Genomic DNA, 23,915 nt, shown 5'->3' with positions numbered 1-23,915 from the left:
ACTTCATATTAACACGTCACAATAGGCTTCCTGTAACAATACATGGGAAAGATTAAGAAGCTGACCTCTCCCTCCAATCCTGCTAAAAACCCCACAGCAAACGTTGAGGTAGTTCACAAAGAGGCACAACCTACACAAAAGATTTAGGGCCAGATTCAGCTTCTCAAACAGCTGGCAGAGGGTTCTGCTTAAACTCATCTGGCCATAGCTCGTCAGGACTACTCCAAACAGCAACCAGCGTCTTCAGTGCAGCACTGAGACTCGCGATTGCAGCTGCCAAGAGCACTCGCAGCAACAATTTATGGATTTGATTGCACTCGTTTTCCAGATACTCTTTTTCATTCAGTACAGCTGCTCTTCCTTCTATGCCACGATTGATTCTCTTGTAACAGCTTTTAACAAGCTTTCAAGTGCAGAAAGAAATGTGCCCTCACGCCCTGTGACGCCGTGCATTACCTGGGGAGGTGATGTGTATTTCCTGTCCTGCGGAGTCCACATCCTGTGCAAAGAATCTAGGGAGTTCTCGGAGAGCTGATGGGATTTTCGGCCCGTGTGACGGCCTTTCAGCTCCACATCCTCATACGGGTTTTCCTTGGATGACTCTCCTTCACGTTTTTTGGTGTTTTGTTTTGTTTTTTTTTTAAGAAAAGAAAACAGAAAGGAATGTAAAAATTAAAAAAAAAAAAGTCATGTGAACCAAGTGAAAAACTTTTAGAAAAGCTGCTCAGCTTTCAGCATGACTCATCCCTCTCACTGCAGCTGGAAGTATTTGGAGGAAAACTTGGCTATGAAGACAACTTTTTTTTTTTAACTTTTTTTTTTTAATAAAATGCAAAGATTTCACAAGATGTGCTTCTGAGCATCTGCAGCTGTTCAAAATTTATTGATATATAAAAACTAAGGCACATAACTATGTTAAAGTATATCGGTAGAGTTTACAAATCTATAGCAGCCACTCACAGCAATAAATAACTGTTCTCAATATACCACCCTTACACGTGATAAGACAACTTTTATTTGATGCTACTTTCACTTTTCTCTCTGCCCAGAGAGCAGGCAGAGAAAGAATAAGCACTTTAGCTCAGCAGTGTCAAGAGAGAAAATTGGAAGATATAGAAGATTGGAAAATGTAGAAGATTGGAAAATGCAGAAGATGAGGGAAGAATTTCTGCACCAACCATGCTGCATCCTCAAAGCAAAGTTGTTTAAAATACATCGTGCCTTCTAGCTAAGCAGCCATTCATTTTAACTAATGTGAAATTAGTATCTCCTGGATACTAATCTCCCATCAGTAATATAAAGAGGTTTGATCAGTTAACCACTAAATATGAGACAAATGAGAAATAAATTGAAAAGCATACTGCCATCTTTGTCTTTTCAGCCTTTGAAAACCAGAAACATTTATAGTATGGATTTAAGGGAGATCCACGACTCTTCAGCAGCCATTTCCATCTAAGGATTGGTAGAGCAACTCATCATCTTTGCAGGAATTCTGAACTCAGTAAACCTCTCACCAAACTAAGAAGCACAAAGTTGAATGAACACCATCAATAAAATGAAAGTTTTGCATCTCGTTCTTTAGACAGTACATAATCAGCAACTGGCATAGAACTTCAGGGTTTTCAAACACAGAGCCCTTCCAGTTTTCTTACCACCTTACCTAGAAAATCGTCCCAATAAAATCATCTGCTCAAATTCAAATCTTGAATTTGCAGAAATGTGAAACATGCAATAAGTTCAAAGATTCTGGACAAGCTGGTTTTTGTAGTTTTATCTGAAGATGACCATAGAAATCCTGCATTTAGTAGAATTTATATTACAATTCAAACAATTACATATAAGCTTTCGAAGAAATCCAGGCTTTATTGCATACTGTATTAATCAAGAATTGAGGACAGAAAACTACAGTATGGTTTACATTTCACACTGTCACCACTTCTGCAGAGGTGACAGCCAAGGTACAGTTATTTTCAGTGAGAGCAAGGCTCATATTAATATCCTCTTCTTTTGACTATCAGTTTCTTTTTTCTAGACAGAATATTATATTTCCTGGTTGCACACAAGAAAAAAAAACAGTTTGTGCCTTCTACTTTACTGAACTACAGGACTGCTTGATTCATCAATTACAGTGATAAGAGCTTTCACTTAGCAAGTTCACACATTCACGTGTTACAAGTAAAATACAGTTTTGCTTCAGCAGTGCATCATACTAAGATTTCTAGTCAAACATAAGAAAAGACTGAATGCTTTAGCATTGTTTTAATTAGAGGCCTGAATGACTGCTGCTCTTGAAGAATGTTTGAGTTGGCAGTCACAACCTATTATTTCATCCAGAGGGAATCTGATTCTAGAGGCTGCACTATCAATAGTCTGTCCACATGCTGCGTGGAAAGAATGTCTTCAGGTGCATGAGGTATGCAAAAGAAAGACCTTTTGATGATGAACAAAATGAACAGAACAAATCTGAAGCAACAAATACTCTTGAAAACAATTTATAGCCATGTATATTCTTACAGGACTATGGAACAGATTAACTCCTGCAGAAAGAAAAACAAATAGATATTGCACAGTAATTGTTACTTGTAAATGCTGCAGTTCAAGATACAATAATCACAGCAAGAGTCAACTTTGCAAAGTGCTTTTACTTACTCACAGCTAAATGGATTGCACTAGCATAATAAAATTTCTTGTAAGCCCAAGTCAAGTATAGGTCAAGCAAGAATTTTAGAATGGATTAGCAGATTTCAAAATACTCAGCCACATTAGGCAGTGATTAAACATATGCTTCCTTGAGAAAACAAATCTTATTGCGTTAGTCTGCTAACTATCCAAACTCCCAAGAAGAAACAAGTTCATTAGCTGAGAAGAAATATTTTCTAAAACATAAAGCAGTTTATAAGTTTATGGCAATTCTCCTTCCAAGACATCACGGAAAGCAGAATTGTTTGAACCCAGCTAAACTCAGCAATACTAATATTGATATAAAATATTAAGTTTAGAAACAGGCCAAGAGAAGTCTTGGATGAGAGGAGAGGGAGGAGTAAGAAACCAAGAGCAGAGGCTGCTTTTCTGACTCAGATCCTCTAGCAGAAAAAAGCTCAGGCCAAATTCCTCTTCAGTGTAACGTGGAGGTCAGTGGAGATACAACAGGGATTTTAACCCTTTCCCTATAGCCCTTCTGAGTTTCTTCAGAAGTTTGACTTGCTATTCGATAACACTTTTATTTTACTGTTCTCATTTACTTAAAAATAAAATTGTCTCTGTTGTTTTTGTTTTGTTTTTTCTTTTTTTAATTATCTCTTCAGATTAAATTTGCCTCATCTATTTTTATTTTTTCTTTTTAATAAAAAAAAAAGAATAGCCTCTTTCTCCATGAAATCTCTGGCATTGAAACAGCTTGATCAATCTGGTTTTGTTGATTTGGCATTTGAACCAAATATTTTGTTCAGTCAATGAGCTAGAAGAGATTATTTATTTCTGTGGGTCTTCGGCCGTTTTCAAGCTGAGATAGTCACTATTTTTTTTTTATTATTTAGTTTATAAACTGTTCTTGGTGGATAAGACACAAAGATCATACATGCAAAAAGAGCACTAGGAAGCAGAAACCAACTGGTTTCTGGGTGTAAAGAACTCCAACAAACCCAAGACTAGAAGCAAGCAAAAGAGATGTTTGTGGGTTTCCTAAACTGACTTAGGACAGCAGTCAACCCCATCTAAGTACACAATTACACCCTTCCATAGGCACAAAGGCCTGGGGACAGGTGGCTACCAGCAGGTGTGGGTCCCACACCAGAGGAATGGCAGTGGTGGCAGCTGCTGCTGCAACATGAAAATGAGGAAGGCTTCCATATAGCTGAGTTGGTTCCAGAAGTTTGCAGCTTTGATCACTGCATTTCTCCTCAACACCATCACTTCTCTAATCCCAGAGATCAAGGCAAGGAATGTTTACAGTCTGCATGTTGTAGGGCTTTTGCATTCATTTGGATTTGCTGTAAAAGGAAAAAACATTTACAATGGAAGAGTAAAGTAATGTTCTTGTTTCTTCCATATGGATGTCTCTATTGAATGCCAGAAGGAGAGAGATTGCACACTACAGGGCCACACTTGTCCTAATGAGGCTGATCTAAGTGCTGCACAAGAAAAGAGCAGACAAACTCTGACTTCAAAGAAAGCTGAATCAGAACAAATATGGAATAGCAAACTTTTGGTAATTACTGTCTCTGATCACCAGCCCTGCTCCCAGATGAGTCTGATCAGTTCCTTCTACAGGCTTCTAAAGTTTCCCATTCTCTCAAATTCTATGTACCAAACTGCTGAGTAAACACAGGACATTTATCTACAAGACATTTATCTTCAGAAGGTCTCACAGGTAATTTAACAATTTGTCCTTAGGGGAAAAGGAAAAAAACAGATGAAATAGCCAGGGACTTTTAGAGAAGCCATGAGGAATGCAGTGCCTTGAGCTTAAGCATCAAGGAGTTTCCTCTAGTGGTTGCAATTCCTCCATCCGTGACGCTCTGCAAGTCAGCCCCACCAAGACCAGAGGCAGCACACAGCGTTCCTCTGTTCAGCCCCTCACATTGTGGCAAATGGGAAGCAGAGGCAGATTCAGCAAGTCTGCCTCATGCTGAGAAAGGAGAGAAAAGCAAGACCGAGGGGGAAAAGAAACAACAGGTAGACTCTTCTCAATAAATGGAAGAAAAGAGGGAAATGGATCTTTTCTTTCTAGACTGGAGAAACAAGTAGCAGTTATATAGCAATGGAAAAGGCTCATTAAATGGCCTTAAATGTTGTGCCTAAATTAGGAACCAGTGCTCACACAGAGAAGATGCCATCTCCAGAGAATGATGCTGAAAGCCCAGGCTCCACGTGGCCAAGGTAGGTGGTGTCAGCACCTCACAAATGATAAAGTGTCCATTTCCTGTATTCTAGAACTTGCACACAAAATATAGTGCAAATAATTTATTTTACATTATAAAGAACAGGGAGATCAAAGCTTCAATTGCCTTTGCAGGGAATATTTTGGAACAAACACCATACCCCTCAAGAGGCAAGAAGTAAGAAGCAGTGGCAATACATGGGCAGGAAAAGGGAACCAGATAGCTGGAACTCAGACTAAGTAACACTCGAGGGCTTGTACCCAAGCAAGCCATCTGCCATGAAATAGCAAGGGAGCCATATACTGTGCAGTCTTACAGGTCCCCAGCATCTCTGGGGCTCCTAGTCCAAAGAACTGCACAAGGCTTCTCACTCTTCTATGTATGCACTATTCATTCATTTTATTCATAAAATTACATGCACACCAATTCACACAACCAGTGCTGGAGGAGCACTCATCCATCAGGATGTTTATGATCATGTTCAGATGAAATGGATGAAAACCACAAAATCCCCATGCTTTCATAAAATATCTGAGCTAAGATCTTTAAGACACAGATGAGCTCTTTCAACATCAGAGAAGCTGCAACTGTGCATCTCAGCTAAGGAATTTAACCCAGGAATCTGTTGAAAGGGGAACTATTTCAATGTCAAATTACAGCTGAGATGCATAATAGTAGCTTTGAAAAGCTCTTTCTAAACAGCACTAGGTTACAAACAACTACCTGCTTAAAGTCCTGTCACCCGGTGCATCAGATTAGTACTGTGTTCTCAGAAAAGTAGTAGAGCATCTGCAACACGTAGGAAGATGAGTCTAAAATGTGATCAGCCTTTTGAGCCCTGTGCAATGGGGGTTGTATCACTGTTTTCTAAGCTTGTCCAATTTTGCCTTGCCAGGCAATAAATAGAAGAAAGACTGCAGAGACTTTCAGCTCTCTGCTCTCTCTACAGGAACTGTAAGAGCTTCCATTTGTAACCATAAGCAAGAATTATCTGCAGAAGAAGTTTATCTGATAAATAAATAAAAATATTCTCCAAAAATTTCACCCTCTAGCACTCAGTCCAAAATTACATGAATGAAAGCAACCAATGAGGAACTGTTATCACACCACAGCATCACCATGCAAAAAAGGGCTTGCATTTCAAGGTGGTTGAACTCAGTTGACTTCAATGCAGTCTCTCTATGAATTTAAATTAGGGTATGGGAGAGCATCATCACAATCATTTTACTCTCCATTTCACTGCTGTGCATTAACTGTCTAGAAAACCAGCATCTAAAGCTCACAGAGAATCCAAAAGAAGCTGTAAGGGTTATATAGCAGTGAAACAAATTCCACAGAGAAAAATAGGAATCTAAACGAATCATAACATGATGATTAAAAATAACATGTATCCCAGTGTGGCATACAACAAACAGCCTAATCATCAACAGAATGAGACAGCTAGAGTATTTGGGCCTTCTCTGACTGGCCTATATGGCAACTTTCATTTAATGCATTCTGGCTGCCATTACCCTACATTAAAATTACCACAATTGCACTGTTGAAAAATCCCACGTGATTTTTAGACTTTTAAAGGCAAGTGAGGGTCGTGAAAGAAAACAGAAACACACGTTTCTCTGGTCACAGCCTGCACCATCAATCATAGCTCTTTTACTAACAAATTATCTCAAGAACTATTGCTAAGGGTCTGATGAAAAGCCCAGAAAAGCTTAGAGATGACTAGCACAGCACAGTTGGCAGAGGTGCAGTCTCTCCAAGTTTGCTTCAGCTTCACAGCAGCCCAGCAAATCCAGTTTCTCCCAGATTCATACAACTATTCTGATGTGAGATGATTATATGATAGAAAACAATGTGGTACTATAGTATGACAGACAATAATGTGGCATGTGATGATGGGATTTTACTGGAAAAATGAAGAGCCCCAGCTTACTAACCTTCTTCCACGTTTACGGGAAGAACTTTGCAAAATATTCTAATTTGAAAGCAATGTGAAGCTGAAACATCTTCCAGCTGGACCGCAGTCATCATCTCTGCAGCTTTTGGCACACTTAATGGAGTATTCAGTAAAACAGCTAAATCATCCCATTTGTTACATGACAAGTACCGTGTCCAATTTACATCAGAATTCAAAACAGCTAATCTGTTCAGGAGAGATGAGGTGTTCTATCATGATGTTTTGAGAACTGGACTCCACAGGGAAGGAAGATTAAGCCACCGGCTTTCCCTCCCCTCCACACTCAGGATCCTACTTGAAGAGCCACACCTGCTTTTTTTTAACTGCTCAGGTACTCACCTGGGTTAGGCTGCCCTGATGCTGTATGTAATAATACTGATTTGAGACATATTGCTCCATTTCCTCTCTTATGTGGTCTGACACATTGTAAAGCAGTGACAAATCCAGCTCTGTACACTCTCATCTCTCTGGAAGACTGTACTTACTCATGTACAACAGTCATCTGTGCCCCACTCATTTCAAGGAGAGCTGGAAACATCAAAATAACATTTTGCTTCCTAAGTGATAAACTGAAACTTGAATACAAGACTACTGGGGATATAATTAACTCTCCCTCAAAAAAAAAGGAGAGCTTTATAATGATTTATTCATCACCCAACTCTCTAACTACGGGGAAGGCCCACACCAACCTAGAGCTAGCTGTCCTGTGGTAGTGCAGAAGTAAACAAGAAACTCATTCTCCCCAAACTGAAAGCTCAGATGCACAATAGAGAAAAACAGATAAACAGTTTTGTATAACCATATGGTTTTACTTTTCAGTCACCTTTGGCATCAGTTGTAACAAGGTTTCATAATATATCTCCAGAATCACAGTGATTAAGTCGCTATCCCATCTCCAACACATCTTAAGATGCAAAAAAATACTTTTCAAAAGAAACACCCAGTTATTGAAGGGCTCAGAATTACCGAAAGGTGACACTGAACAGGTCCAGAGAGCAGAAGGGTGCACAACAAACCCTCCCCAGCAAGCCCAGCTGTCCCTCAGGCCATGGACTATAGGAAGCTCCCACCAGGAGCCCAAGGAGCAAGATCCCACTTGGAAACTCATCCTGGTTGCAGAGATTCCGTAGCAATAGGCTGCAGGCATTGCTTTACTTTCTAGTCTGCTTTGAGCTTTCAAAGTAGACACAGCAGCTGTCCGCAGCTCCTTCAACCATTTCATTTCTTCTGTTTTTCTCATTTTCTCATTTTCTTCCCTTCGCATAAGGCCAAATTTCCCGCACAATTTAACTATCGCTTTTTATTTAAAGCAAATCTGAAATAATTTAACTCAGATAACTGAGAACTTCACAGGTTCCAGAAAAACTTTCTGACTGGCTTCTCAACAAACAAATACAAACACAGGTGGGTCTGAATCCAAGCTGTCTCTGAGCATTTATGTGCTGGGAAGAAAACTTAATTCCCACCAAGAACATGTGATGACTGTCTTACTCTCCTCCACGAAGCACTGATAAACTGTGGTGTGGAGACAGGGAGATACGAGAAGAAGGTGGAGATTTCAAGACAAGTTTTCAAGCTGGCCTCTGTCATAATGAACAATATCAAACCCCAGACACAAAGGCATGTGATGTTTCAGAATCAGAACTCTACAGCCACATCTCTACAGACTTTGGATTCCCAGGGACTCTGCTGCCAGGGTAACACCAACACTTCTTCAGGGCAGGAGCAGACATTTATGCTCATCGTCTTAAGACACTGATAAAGAAAAATGAACTGAAAGACTGATTTAGAGGAAATTTCCATCTGTTCTACTTTGTCCCTCACTCTAAGGAGTTACAAACGCAGTAACAGTTCTTGCCCTGCCACAGTAGATTTCTTTCTCTCTATTTAATTTCAAAATTGTGAAAGCAATTTCTGTTACAAAAACAAATGATAATTTACATGGTTTTATTAGATTTTCTTAAGACAAAGATGCTACTGTTCCCTTAATATTGCTTTCACTTTACTCTCACCTTTCCTGGTGACAATAACAAGTGTCTTCTTCTTAATGTCAGGTGAAAAATACCATGGAGACAGCACAGATGAAATAACAGTATTTAAATATCTCAACTGTATTTAGGGGAACAGACTGGAATACTGAAACCATATGGCACATATGACAGGAAATACTGTTGTCCACAAACACAGCAGAAGCAACTGTCTCAGACATCTCTTAATACTATGATAGTTTCTTAAATTTGCACAAAACCAAGCATGGTTTCCCCGACTGGATTCATAAAGCCACATCAATTTTGGTCTGATTAAAGACTCACTCGAAACCACAACAAGCAAAACAATGTTAAGTTTACTATGACTGCCACATTCCTGTGAATGCTAGTACAGAAGATGAATGAAGTCCACATGGCTCTTTGCACAAGGAATACAGCTCTGTTTAATATTAGGAATACGTGCCCCTTTATAGAAGTGATTTTTGGTTATAACAGAATGGATCATTATGTTTCAGTCCAGTATCTGTCCTGAAACAAATGTGCAGATATTTCATTATTAAAATTACATTAATATTACAAATCTGAACAAAGACTTTTTCATGATGTCACTGGACATCAGAGAATACTCACTTCTGCTTTAAAGTACCTAAAGATTTTTTTATTTTTATTTTTTGGCACAAAAAAGGTAGTTCTCTAAATAATGTAAATTAGCCACAACAGTTCATCAGTATTCTCATCAGTAAAGAAGGAAACAATTATGCTGTTTGAGCTACCTATAAGCATTTAGGGAAGGCAAGATACCCATAGAATCATAGAATCATGGGATGGCCTGGGTTGAAAAGGACCACAATGATCATCTAGTTTCAACCCCCCTGCCATGTGCAGGATCACCAAATCACCAAACAGAGACCAGGCTGCCTAGAGCCACATCCAGCCTGGCCTTGAATGCCTTCAAGGATAAGGCATCAACCTCATTCAACCAGTTATAGACCAAAAAAAAAAAAAAGCCAATCAAACTCCACAACTTGTTGAGCAACACTTTGCAAAGAAAATCTAACACAGCAGTGACAGAATTATTTCTAGCTTTGAAGCAGATGTAAATTTATACAATAAGCACACTTGTACAAGCACCTGGTTTGCATGATATGAAAGTGGTACCTGAAGATAGAGGTCTAGCACTACTGGTATAAATTATGCAGATGTGACACAGAAAACTATGATAGTTTCTATAAGGCTAGAGATCAAACTACTTTGGCTTGTCTTTAATCAAGCTTGACAGCTTATAAGAATTATATTGACCTGGTATTCCCCCACACTGCCTGTACTGAATGAAGTGTTTGGAATAAGACTGTTAAAGATCAGTACAAAACAGTGAAGTTCTGTGTGTATCCACAGATGAGAAATTTTGCATTCTTTTCCCACTGCCAAAGTACCCAAATTATAATCTGCAGAGAGCAAGCTTATAGTTCCCATGAGCTGGAAGAGACCATTGTGATTTTATTTTACTGAACTCAAGATTTCTTCTCATTTGAAGAAAGATGCTTAGCAGAACATAGTCCTGTTTTCACTTAGGCTGACAAAGCAAAGACAGAATTTATTCAGTAGGTCAAAGCCCCAAGCAAAAATCTGTGGTCACTGTCCCTTGCTGTATCAACTGTCATGACCAAAAAGAGTTTTGTTCTATCATATTTGATTGCCTTTCAAATATTTTATGCAGTATTAGATTGTCTCTGGGCCTCTTTTTACTAGACTAAACAAGCCCAGCTTCCTCAGCCTGTGTTCAGGGGACATGTGTTCTAGGGTCCCAACTATCTTGATACCCCTCCAGTTTTCAGTAAATAAGATTCATTGTTCAAAGGAAAACTAAGTATCCTTTGTATCCATTGCAATAGCACAACACTGAAAGAGTTAAAAATAGTGCAGATATTCATCATTTGTGTGGAAAATCTGTGCTCTGAAGGGCTGCCCAATTTTCAGTAATTATAACAACTTTTTTGATGTTAAAAGAATGTATGCACAGACCATACATTTCCTTCTAAGACCAAAAGAAACATGTTTTTCTGGTGAAGCTTAATCAAAACAGTGTTTTCATTGTGCATTCCTGATGGCTCTATAGCTGAAGGAAATTAATTTTTCTTTAACCAGCAACTGGGACTGAAGGGAGACCAGGAATTGTGCTGTATACAACCATTTTGGGGTAGTCCTCCCAGAAGTCCTGAAAGGCTTAGGCTGACTACACAAGGCCTCTGTGGTTAATCTTGCTATTAGGTAGCTCTGTAAACTATCTATTTACATTTTTATACCTCTCAATGCTCCATGACAAGGCTGTGGTAAAGAGAATGTGAATGCTTGTATCTTGAAAAGCACGGAACAAAGCTAACAAGCCTTTTTCCAGTAGCACCCAATGAAGTTTGAAAGGACCAAGACCTCCTGCATGCAGACAGAGAATGCTTGCTCTGATACATTGGAATTATTTACCCTTCATTTAATCTCTCTTTACTCACTGAACTGAATGTTCTTGCACAAGGCACACGTTCAACAATGCATGCTCTGAACTCAACAACGCGTGTGAATCCATGTACTGCAACAGCTTCTTACCTACAATGTCTTCATAGGCATTTTCTTCTAAAGTGCTCTTAGATCCAAATTTATGCTGGCTCTCGGTCCCATTTTCAGTGGGGGAGGAAGGGTACAATGACTGCAGACTTGACGCATCCTCAAACTCAAAGGATTTTCTAAAGTTTAAAAGAAGAAGTAATTAGTAACTAGAATGCAAAATGACTCAAACTGTTATCTGAGCAGTTAAGAAATGCATATAAACTGACTAAAAAATAAATTGCATGTCATGCTTCAAGAGGACTTGTAAAGGACCCTCAAGTCCTGAACTGACAGCAGTCTTCAGTATAACAAACTATGACACTTTTATGAGATTGGAAGTATTGTTATCCCCATTATACAGAGAAGGAGAAAATACAGAGAAAGTATGTGACATTTTTCAAAAGTTACAGAGTAAGTCAGCTACACAGCTCTCGGATTATACGTTTTTTTTGCCATTGCCAGAAGTCCAAGAAAAATGCAGCTATCTCTCCACAAGAAAAAGACATTTCTCTGGAAAGCTGTTCTCTACTGGTTGCCCTAGGAGATGTAAACCTTAGTTTGAAAACACTTGCAGGTCTTGAAACTTCAGATATCTCCCCATGTAAAGGACAGTGTGAAAATGCCAAAGTCAGAGTCAAATGTTTAAAAAAGTCACCTAGTTCGCTTGCACAGCCATGTCAAGCACTGGCAGCAAAGCACAAAGTATGGAGGAAATAAATGCTATCTGGGGTGGATGAGTAACCCTTGCTGATGCTTGGATTCTGAAGATTTAGGCTTTCTGGCAAAAAAAAAAAAAAGCAAGGAGCAGCTGGCCCGGATGGGTTCCAGGAGGAAGAGAGTCCTGGCTCCTCTTGCCCAGGTTTACTCCCCACAGCATGGGTGAGAAGTCTGGCCCCATATCTGTGACTGGACTTAGGATAATGATGCACGCTGCAGGAAGCTGGTGTTAAGACCTCCCTATTCCCTGGTTTGCACAACTTATGTTCTCTAAGACAATATCCACACTGAAGTTGGGAGGTACATGGGCTGCATTGCCAGATCTACCAGAGCTAGTGTTCATCTGATTGATTGATTTAGTGCTAAAGATGAAATGGACTGAAAAATGGGCTCACTGAAGAGTGTTGCTGTAAGGCTTGCATAGGCTGTGCTGATTTCCATACTTTACTGTTACCCAATATAGATTAACATTAAATCATCCCACCACTCCTCTCCCACTCATCAGTATCAGATCTCCAGCCTCCAGGAAACATTCATCTCACGTGGATATTAAATGTGGAAACTACTTGGGTACCAGGTTCTCAGAATACGAAGTGGTTCTTTGCTATCAGGCTAATAAGACAGACTTCCTCTGTTTTATTGTGAAGTTAAATCAACCATCAGAAAAGCTGCTTTCAACCAAATTATTAAGAGAATATATATCCATAGTTCCCTCTCATGACATTCCAGCTTGAGAAAACCACACATACGTTCCAAGGAAATGAATACCTACTCTGTAAAACGTCAAACTGATTTACAAGAATCAACAGATACACATGATAGCCCCACAAATTCTAAAGCCTACACTTCTCTAATCACAACTTATATTGATAAACTTTGCTTCTGCTTTGAGCTCATGCCTATCAGCAGCATTCAGGACCAAGAGTCCATTGCTGAACCATGTTGCCCCATTTTCTAATAAAATTACAGGAATCTCAGCCTGCAGAGCAGCAGGCACAAGCACAAACTGCACCTCTTCCTGAATAAAGCTTTCAAAATTTCAGCTCAAAAATGAACTGCAACAAAATACTGTGGTTCTTAGATGACCTGTATGGCCCCAAATTCAGCGTGTACTCAAAGATTGACTTTGTTTGCTTAGACACAAGGTGATCCTGTAGCAAGAATAACCTCTCATGATCCATTTCTTCCTCCACTCACAACGCACACTTTATACACACTGTTTTATGACTTGTCCCACAGCTTTCCAATAAAGACTATTATTTATATCTGAACATTGAAAAAGCACTGTTTGTCTTCTGTACTTTGCATACGCTATGCTGAACAAAATGAGATTTACTGAGCTTTATTTCACAGATTCTCATTAAAACCTAGATTTGTTTGCTCTAACTGAGATTATTGCCAGGACTCCAAGATAAGCACTGCTAATCAAAGCTTGGCTTCCCACATTTTACCCCTTCTCTTTCTCAGAGACAAAAAAGAAAAACAAAAAACCACCAGCAGAATTGTCTGATCCACTTCAGAAACAGGTGTTTCTTTAAAGAAGAGAATCTGATCTTCTTTTTCTGCCCCGGAACACTTCAGGTCAGGTTGTGCTGACATCAACTTGTAATTAATTAAGACACCATCAAGCTCCAGATTCAGAATTCTTAGTGTTCCTCTGAAGTGTTGTCTAGTAGCTACTTACAAAGCTCATCACTAGATTTCAGCTGTACATTATACACATTCACAGACAGCTGAACACGTTCAAAATGCAGTAGTTTACATGTTTACCAATGATTCCTATAGTTTTCTAAACAGAGAGCAGAATGAGTTTCACCATTTCCAAAAAGCCAATGGGAATCACGTAATTAAAACAAGTCAAACTCCACAGGCTACTGTGGAAACATTGCCACATACTCTGCTCATTATTAACTCAAGAATAATCTGTTCTAAAATATAGTTTTCTCAACATTAATCCCCTGCAGCTGCTGATAGTAACTTAGGAGAATATTTCTAAGCACTGAATTAAACAACATCATCACTATCGCATAAAACTGACACAACTTTTGTGGTAGCAAGCTTTGGAAACACAGATCTGCTGCAGACATGTTTTGCAGTAAACAGACAGACAGAACTATAACAGATGAGTTTATGGTCCTGCTACAAGGGGATAATGAAATTATGCTCCATTAAAAATCTCGTGTAAGGGCATTTGTGCCAAAATGACCTAAAGTCTTTTCCAGGGATTGAGGAACGCAGGTTGGAGAACTCCAAAACGGTGGCTGTGCAGGAGTATTTCACCCACACATCCCATCCATGCAGCCCAGCAGAAAAAAACCACACAACTCCTAGCATTTCTCAGGTCAAAAGCACTCTATCAGGGGGAGAATCTGGCCTATTGTTACTAAAAATAAATAAATAAATAAATAAACCACAGCTATTGATTTGAAGATCAAGCAGAAGACATTTCCTTGACTTTTACCTATTCTGGGATTTTCTGTGAAAGCGTGACTCTTTCTTCTGCCGCCTGGTCACAGGGGGTGCAGGAGTGGACGGGAGGGGAGGAGGAGCAGCAGGCGTAGGAGATGGAGGTAGGCCATTGCTTGGTTTACTTTTGTGGTTTTTGTCTGCTTCGTACTCAAAGGTGCGTTTGGGCTTGGGGACAGGATTCACCACGGCGTTTGCTGAGCTTTCAAGAAGCAGTTTAGGGTCGGCGGAGTTTGCTATAACTCCCTGCTTTGTCTTACTGCTTATCTCAGCCTCAGTAGGTGTTTCTGGTTCACTCCCCAAAATAACACTCCCTCCTTTGCTATTACTTAGGTTTTCACTGAGTCCCTCCACTGCACTCAGAGACTTTTTCCTCCCTTTATCAACACTATAACAACTGCTTGGTAACTGGGGGAGGCCACTGCCAGGCTGCTCTTTTAGCGCTTGCTCGATCTTCTGTATTCTGTTGAGCACAGCAGAGGACTCTTTCCTCACGTGGCCCTTGAGAAAAGTGGCAGAAGGAAGGTCACTCCTGCCTGGTCTCTTTTCCACCCGATGACAGGAATCTCTGTCCAACAGTTCCTCCTCCTCTGTTTCTGGGTAAGAGCACTCAGAAAACGTTCGGCTCATTCTTCTGAACCCTTTAAAATCAAACGTCTTGTCACTGCAAGGAGAGGTCAGCACGCTAGGGCAGCTCTCACTGCCCGACCTCTCCCCAGCATCCCTCTTGTCCACACACGTGTTCATCCTGGGAGACGGCTCCCGACGACACTCCCATTCTGTGATCTTCTGCCTGATGTCCAGCACCTGGGAGCGGACGCTCGTCCGGCTGAGGGATAGGTTCCTCAGGTTCACAGCAGTGCCTAGGGACAGAGTGCTCCGGGCCAGAGGGTGGATCCCTATTGCATCCCCATCCTGAGCCTCCTTCGGGCTCTCCTTTTGGTCCTCCGCCTTGAACACAGACAGCCTTTTATCCAAAGCTCCCACGCTGATGGCTTTGAGAGGGTGGCTGGGAGAGTCAGTGTCTGATGGGCTGGTAGAGGTGCTGTGCAGCACGGATGCGCGGCTGCTCCAGTCCTTGAGGCGCAGCCGGGAGCCTGAGGCCTTGGTGAGACGCGTGGCCTGGCAAGAGTCCTCACTGTCACTGAGCGGGTAGGCTGGGCTTCTTGGCGGGGACAAAAGAGGCGGTGGAGAGACTGACTGACACCTAGAAGCAGAAAGAAATAAAACATCAAGTCCTTAGGGAAACTACAGCTATGTGCCAAGCTTCTTCTGGCTGCAGGCAAAGCAGGGGTTGTTCACACACCACAAAACTACCCCAAAGGCACCAGATACCGATCAGCCACTGAGTCTGGAAAGAGAGAAATAGTACTTAGCTGAAGTCAGTGACAAGCTGAGCACTCAGCACGTTCAAAGCCAGTTTTCTCACCTCTATTTGACCCAACTTCTCCAAGTTTCCTGAGCTTAAATACAACAAAAATATTCTCATAGCAAACCATTGCCTTGAATATATCTACCAACTCCAACAGGACAGATTCCTGGCCTCCCAGATTAATGATTCCCACTTCAAGAAAACACGATCATCAGGGAGAAGATTCCCACTGCAATAATTGTTAAGGCTGACCAACAAGCAGATGAGTTTAATCACTGGCTGCTTGGGTAAACCAGTTTCAAAAGCTGTCAGTTTTTGATTCATAATATCTGAAGCAAATGATCCTTGTGGTCAGCAACAGCATTTTTGCCAGAGCATTTCAAATCCCCAGTGTATACAGTAAATTAAATAAGACTGGAAAAAAGAAGATATGTTTTGTCTTTGGTCTGATGTTGTTGCAAACAGATTAAGTCCTCCTTATCAAAGAGAACAGAAGTAACTCCATCAAAAGAGTATTACAGACTGAAAAACACAGACTAATCTTCCCACATTCCACGCAGAAGAGTATTAACTGTACAGAAAGGTCTCAGTGTTACCTTGGAAAAAACCCTCAGAAAAAATATTTGCAACGATTTGCAAAATTAGCCATTGTTACTTGGGTGTTGTACATTGTTACAGAGACTTTAAAAACAAAAAAGACAAAAGGAAATTAAACAACCCATTCATCACCACTGATGAGCCAGCAACAAAAAGCAATAAAAAGCCAACACCATGTCAAAAAAGGGGGATTTTTACTGCTCTGCCACAATGCATGCATACAACCGCAGCAGAAATAATCATGGCTCCTTTGACATTTTGTCCTAGGAACCTCTCTGTTTCAAGAAGCAAAGAAAAAAAGGAAGGATCCCTGTGCACTGAGTTGCATACACAACCAAATTTATGTTCTACAGACACCATGAACATCAAGTTAAGTTTTTGTTGTTTTGGGTTTTTTTACGCATTTGCTTTTTATAAAATATCTTGTATACATAAAATCCAAGTGGGAGAATTTTTTTAATTTATTTATTTATTTTTGACCAAAAGAAGCCACAGGAGCAAATATTAGCTGTAGCAAAGGAAAAAAAGGCACAGAAGATCCCTGCTGCTAGGTGCTTTTCCCCCTAGCAGCCAGTAGAAACCCACAGATATGGGTGCCAACCACTATGCATGAATCTAATGGTCCGGAGCACCGATGGAATTCCTGAGAAACATACTTTGAGATGGGATATTTTCTTCTCCTTGAAAAACATAGCCCCAAACCAAATCATTAGGTTTCATCCCAGTTTCTTATAGTTGGTGATACTTTGTAACCAAAGTTCATAAGTATCAGAGAAAAAGGAAAATTCTGGTCAGAAAAAGAAAACTATGAAATTATCACAAAAGATACTTTTCTCCTTTTCAAAGTCCTGGGAAATCAAGTCTTTTTTGCACAGAAGTTACACTTTTTGGTGGCTTCTCTTCCTTCCTCATTTTGAAAAAATAAATATACATTCTTACAGAAAAGACAGATCTCACGCCAAAGACGATGACAAATACTTCACTAACAATTACTTAAAGCTCAGTGAAAACTTTTCTTCATGTTAGGTCAGAAAGGATGCATATCAGAATACATTCTTTTCATTTTGGGTCCCAGAATTTCAATTTCCTGTCCTTCTATGTGGCTTCAGACAGGTGTCTTAAGATATCTCAAACAATCAAAAGCAGGTGACAAAGGATGTGGTTTTGGCTGGTTGTCACAGCAGAGTTTGCAGAGCATTACCTAAAATTACCTTGGCCCACTGCAACTTAAATCAGCCTCATCAGACCTGGAAGGCTGCCATGACTCTTCATTTTTCCCATCTGTCTTGCCTAGATCTCTTCAGTTTAACACCATGATTATCAAACGTGTATTACTCTTAGCACTCCTCTAGCTTAGACTCAACATATCTTCCTTACATTTTTATGTCACATACGCCTGCCCTAGAGCTGCACTGACATTTGCCTCAACAATACAGGGATTTTGAAGTGGAAATGTATTTCACATATAAAGAGCACAGCCTCCATTGCATCCTTTGAAGTCACATTGGCTAAATCCACTGTTAGATTCTGCTAAAGGACCGGACAGACCCTGTAAAGAGACTATGCAGAATTCTTCAGCACGCATTAACTCTTCTTCCCTTTGCAGCATGGGAAAATTGACATCCAAATTAATTAGGCTCTTTGAGATTTAAAAAATTCAAATGATAATGTGCTTTGACAACAAGAATAAAATACAAGCCTATAGAGGGCAAATTAGTAAGAAAATAGTAGAAGCAAAGAACATACAGACAATTTTCTCTCTTACTCTGTGTCACTATAAGAAACATACTATATGTATTTCTATCGCTTTTCCTTATCTGGGAAGCTGTGACATCTCCAGTCACCTTTATGATGCAGATAGACATTTTCCTATCATTATTAATATTATTTTTTTACTTACGCTGTGGTTGATAGATGCCAATCAGACAAGGAGCTCAATGTGTGGATACCCCAGAAATAATTTCTGCAACAGCTCTGCTACAAAGAGCATAAAATCTGGCAGAAAAAAAATCCTGTACCTAAGAACATACAAATTCTCCAAGAAATCTACAAAGGCTATTCTAAGATGCAGTTTATTAACCATTCCAGGATAACTCTACTAAATGCAACACACTTATCCCTGTGCATGAAAACAGCCTTGTGAAGCAGGTACCTTACTTCAGCTCCATTTTACCATAAGGGGTATGAAGCATAGCTTCTATTTATTGGATCCATGCTTCCCATTCTAGGCTCCTGTCTTATACGTGACTTACCAAGCAAATTTCTTTCTGTGTTGAACAGACTATCAATACCTTATGTTTATTTAATTGTTCATAAATTCTAAGTTGTCTTGTTTGTGATGTGGTGTTACAATTTGTTGTTTTGACTGTTATGGCTTCGTTTCTCTACTATGCAACTCTATTTAAAAGGCAATGAAAAAAAAATCATGAATAATGTTTACAAATGCCTTATGCAGAATATCTGGACCCCCCAAAATAGCAAGCAGCGAACACAGGGTCCCTGAAAGCCTCCTGCCATTCATGTGTGAACCAGACTCCTGGTCTCTGTTTGATGTTGCTCATCCAAAAGCTTTTAATCGAATACCACTGCTGTTTTCATTCAGAATATTTATGTTTCTGATAGAAATAGGAAAACCATTTCTCTCTCATCTTTTCAGTTGTTTTCACTGTTGGGAAGAGGTTTGTTGATTCATCAGGAGATGTGCAAGGGGGAAAAGTAAGGTTTGCAAGGCCTGCAAAAGTTGCAGTTGCACAAGGTTTCTACTTAAAAATACAAGTCACTCTTCTAAATCCTAGGCTTCTAATGAAGTGGCGGTACTTCATGCTTGATCTTGAACCATGAAGGCAGTTAAACTCCCACTCACTTCCTTTGCACAATTTTGGGAGCACAGAGCAAAAGGCCCTTTTAAGACCTGTGTGTTGTCAAGTACTTCGGATACAATAGTTAACAGATTGTTTCACATCATGTTATTCTGTAAACTTCAGTCATTCAGGTAGAAGAAATAGGAATAATCCAACAAGAAAGAAAAGCAAAACCTTGTCTCTTTGGCCTCAGGCACGCTTTCACTGAAGGACAGTGGCAAATAACAGAATCAAGAAAATAATTCCAAAAGCCAAACAACGGATAATAAAATATTCCTTCCTTCAAGTAACGTACTTCTCTTAGAACAGTATTCTCTCAAGGGCAAAATAATTCCACAGTCTTTTAAATGGATATTATTAGACAGAAACAAATAGCTTTTAATCGTTTGTAGACAGTTTGTTAAGCAAAATGCTTTTATTGAAGTTTCCTGCATACAGAATGATGTTGTATGGCATCTTACGAGCATGTCATTACATACACTGTCAAAATGTGGATAAATAGCATAACAAATAAATGCAGATTTCTTAACAAGTTTGCTTGAGCAGAATCTTCCTCCAAGCAATGGTATTTGAGACTAACCACATTTCACAAAACACACAGGAATGCATTGCTCCAATTCCCCAAGTGATACATGTATTCCTCCAGCATGCACCCTGTGATGAGCAGCTCTCCAACTACTGGTTGGTCAGTAGGCACAGTGAATTGCCATCTCAACAGCAAACACCTATCAACACAGCCCACTGTGACATGTAAACAGGTCATGCACAAACCCTGAGCTACCTTCACAGTGGGACTCACTGCTGCACAGCAAAGGGAGCAGACAGAATCTGAGAGATTTCCATCCCTTCAGAGCATACTTTGCTGTTGTGAATTGTTCCACAGAATCACACAATCACAGAATGGCCAGGGTAGGAAGGGACCTCAAGGATCATGAATCTCCAATCCCCCTGCCACATGCAGACCCACCAACCTCCCCATTTAATACTAGACCAGGCTGTCCAGGGCCCATCCAATCTGGCCTTGAACACCTCCAGGGATGGGGCAATCACAGCCTCTCTGGGCAGCTGTTCCAGAACTTCACCACTCTGTAAAGAACTTCCCCCTTACATCCAACCTAAATCTTCACTCCCTCAACTTAAAACCATTTCCCCTTGTCCTGCTGTTACCTATCCTTTCAAAGAGTTGCTAAGAGTTCTGTAACACTTGGAACTCTAAATATATATGAGCTTAAAGTTCCAGTTCAATCTCTTCAGTTTCTTTTTTCCTCACTCAAACACAGAAAAAAAAGTTGCTCTACAGGAACTGTGGTTCTCAAATAGAGATATATCTTCCAGTGTGTGTCTGGAAGATTATTTTCTCTAATAAGGGCTAGTATCATGTGCCATCTACTTTCACTAGTATGATGGATTACAGTGGAACTCTATCTTTTTCACATCAAGAGAATCACTTGCTCCACTGCTTTGAAGTAATTTGCACCCAAACCATCACAAAACAGAAAATGAAAATGCTGAACTTATACTCTCTTTGTGAGGTCCCTAAGCAAGGCTGACTTGAACTAAAAATATAGGTGGTGGAGAAGGGCTGGTTCTCGGGGCCATAAATATCTGAGCCTTCACGCCATATCTCACTCCAAAGTTGGGAAGTCTCCAGTTTTAAACAGGACACCAGTCTTTTCCTGGGCCTGCACCATGTGGGTGTTAACCATTGGCTGTGCAGAAGAGAGAGAGAATTTAATTCTTGGAGAAGATTCTGAAAGCAGACAGCACAAAAGCAGTACCAAAAGCAGCGAGCCTGACCTTTCGATCCAGTTAAATTGGTGTAGAGCTCCTGCCCCTTCCACTGCCAAACATTAACTCTAGAAAAAGGAAGAAATTAGTGGCAAACAGCATAGGCTTTACAACTCCCATAACTTCATTAGCTAGCTTTTAACAAGAGGAGGCTGCAAGAGCTGTGGCTATAAAAGCTGCCTTTATACTTCTTTGGATGTAAGAGCAAGGTGAGTAAAAAGAAGTTGCATTTGTTAAGGATTTTGTTTCCATTATCCACAAGGTTTTATAAACACTAATAAAAATCTTGATTTGCATTTCTGATGTAGGATTAAAAGTGACTGGAGGGTGGTTAAGTGACTTCCTCGAGGAAGTAATTCACACCATTCTAGCTTTCCTGAAGTGTCAAGAATGACTGCACTGATCATCCTTTTCTGAAGGCAGACAAATCAGGAGAAGCTGTTCAGCGCTCCTTTAGTTCTGCAAATCCCACTGACTGTGTTTAAACTTATAAAATAGTAATAGTTTTTCACTCTCCCTATTCCAGGTAATTCCCTGTTCCAAAAAGGTCAATCCTGTGGGAGCCCATTTGCTGAAGGATGAACAAGGAATGTGTTGACAGAAAGATATTGGGTCTTTCCAGGCTCCTGTTGATGAGATACCATCATTTCATAGAAACACGGAAGTTTGGGAAGCTGAAAGCCATCCAGCACTGTTTATACTCCTCAGGACTTTCTCCCCCTTTTGCTGGGAAGATGTTGCTTTATTAGTATATTATTTCGTTTTTCTGCTTATCCCTGATTTTTCTCAGAGTTTGGCATCCTTTTAACAAGATAGCCTAATGCATATCAGAGCAATGTAAATAAAATCTGAATTAGCTGTTACTGTACATGTGTTAGTATTTAGCAGATTTGGTTGCCATATAAGAGAAGAAACTTCTCATTTCCATAACAAGCATTTAAAGAAATCTGAAACAAAAGCAACAGATGTTCCTCCTTGTGTGAACAGCAAAACTCAAAAACAACAACAAAAACACTTAATTTACCTAGTAATTGAGTTTCAGAGAGTAGTTCTCAAGAAAAATGTGAATAAGACTATTTTTATTCACTATAACATGACCATCACAAAAAAAAGGAAATTTTTAGTCAGCTGAATTCTGACTGCTCTCTGTACAGTCTCACACTGCTCCAAGGGCACTGTTGCCAGGACATCATTCAGCAAACAAACAGAAAAGCCCTCTGCTTTTAGAGACATATTTGTGAAAGCTCATGACAATAATCCATACTTTTACACAAATAAGATATGGAAGAACTGCTACAGTATAAAAAGATGCCAGTCATGTCTCTGTAGGTGTAAAGCAGTAGAGTAACTCAAAGGCTAAAAAAACATCATGACTTTGAAGAAATGTTGAGGGACACTTGGACAAAAAAAAATATATTTCTTTCTCTGCATGCAAGGACTGAGAATAACTGGGAAGTCAGACTGGTCTAACTGGGTGCTTAGCACAAGGGGCAACACATCACAAATGTGTGGCATGAAATGGCTTTGCTGATGAGCCAAGACAACCCAAGAGGAACACATGTAACAATGATACTTTGAATTCTGGCATTCTCTTTCCAAAGATAAATGACTGTCTAGGTTTGGGCAATTTCTCTGTATGTTGCACTAAAGACAAATCAAATCTTTCATTAGATTAATCTACCAGGAGCAGAAAGGGGTGTCAGGATGAGTATTACTGCTACCCCTTGTAACTCAGGGCCATGGGAACATTAAGACCAGCCAAAAGGGACCTCCTGGACTATCAAGTCTGAATAGATCCCATTTAGTTAGGCAGTAAGCCTTTCTGTTGCAATATATTCTGTGTGTTGGTATAGCATACACTCTATCGTAATTCTATGATAAGTAAAGGAGATGAACTTTTCACACTCCATGCCAGGCCATGGCAGTTAGGTGGTTTTTGAACTGATTCAACATGGTAATAAAGTAAGAAGTAGAACTTGTCTTTTCTTGCCTCTGGCTTGGAAAGGAAAGTGATGTAAGTGGCAACTTAATAGCCACTCTTCTACCAGATCCCCTATTATTTTTGAGCTCTCACCAGGAGTACAATTCAAAATCCCCAAAACCCTGCATAACAGATCATTTCCTCCTTTACTGCTGACTTAGGGAGTTCGAAAAAAAATAAAACAGAAATTACTTTCCAAACTGAACAGTGAATTTTCACAATAAGATTGTTTGCAAAAGGGTCAGTCTCATGAATGTGTGTTCTTGTTAAAAAAATCACAGCACTTAGACAGAACAAAGCAGTAAGATCTGCCAAAGCGTATGAAGATCCAGAAGTGCTTAAAGAAAGAATAAAAAATAGATACAGTTACTGAATGATGGCTGCTAGGACTGTGAATCAAACAAACAAACAAAAATATTAAGTGTTATGTGCAATTTTTAAATAGTATAGTTCCTGTGCTCTCAAGTACTCAGTTCAGGAGTGATGATGGGCCATGCTAGCGAGACAGCACGGTCCTACAAATAAGCCCCTTCAAAGTTCTGAATTCTTATGGCTGGTTACTAGAGAGAAGTGCACAGAAACTCAGCTGGTTGTAGCTGAACTGTTTTTTTATGGCTTACAAGCAATGTCTGATTTACACCAGTGAATTTCAGGAGTTGTTCTGCCAAAGTAGATTACGTGAAGTGGCAAATATGTTCTACAATTGTACAAAA

General features: G+C 39.9%; 1 protein-coding gene across 1 annotated transcript in view; it reads right to left on the bottom strand.

Moving 5' to 3' along the window:
• DENND2B (DENN domain containing 2B) overlaps positions 1-23,915 on the bottom strand; it is a 91,049-nt gene that overhangs the window by 44,083 nt on the left and 23,051 nt on the right. The window contains exons 2-4 of the mRNA XM_010710979.3: positions 14,599-15,841; positions 11,421-11,557; positions 457-605 (exon numbers count right to left, since the gene is read on the bottom strand). Of these exons, the coding sequence (XP_010709281.1) occupies positions 457-605; positions 11,421-11,557; positions 14,599-15,841 (1,529 nt within the window). The remainder of the gene's footprint in view (positions 1-456; positions 606-11,420; positions 11,558-14,598; positions 15,842-23,915) is intronic.

Source organism: Meleagris gallopavo, chromosome 5 (genome assembly GCF_000146605.3).
Source record: "Meleagris gallopavo isolate NT-WF06-2002-E0010 breed Aviagen turkey brand Nicholas breeding stock chromosome 5, Turkey_5.1, whole genome shotgun sequence".
NCBI lineage: Eukaryota > Metazoa > Chordata > Aves > Galliformes > Phasianidae > Meleagris > Meleagris gallopavo.
This window is presented reverse-complemented; position numbering and strand designations above follow the sequence as displayed.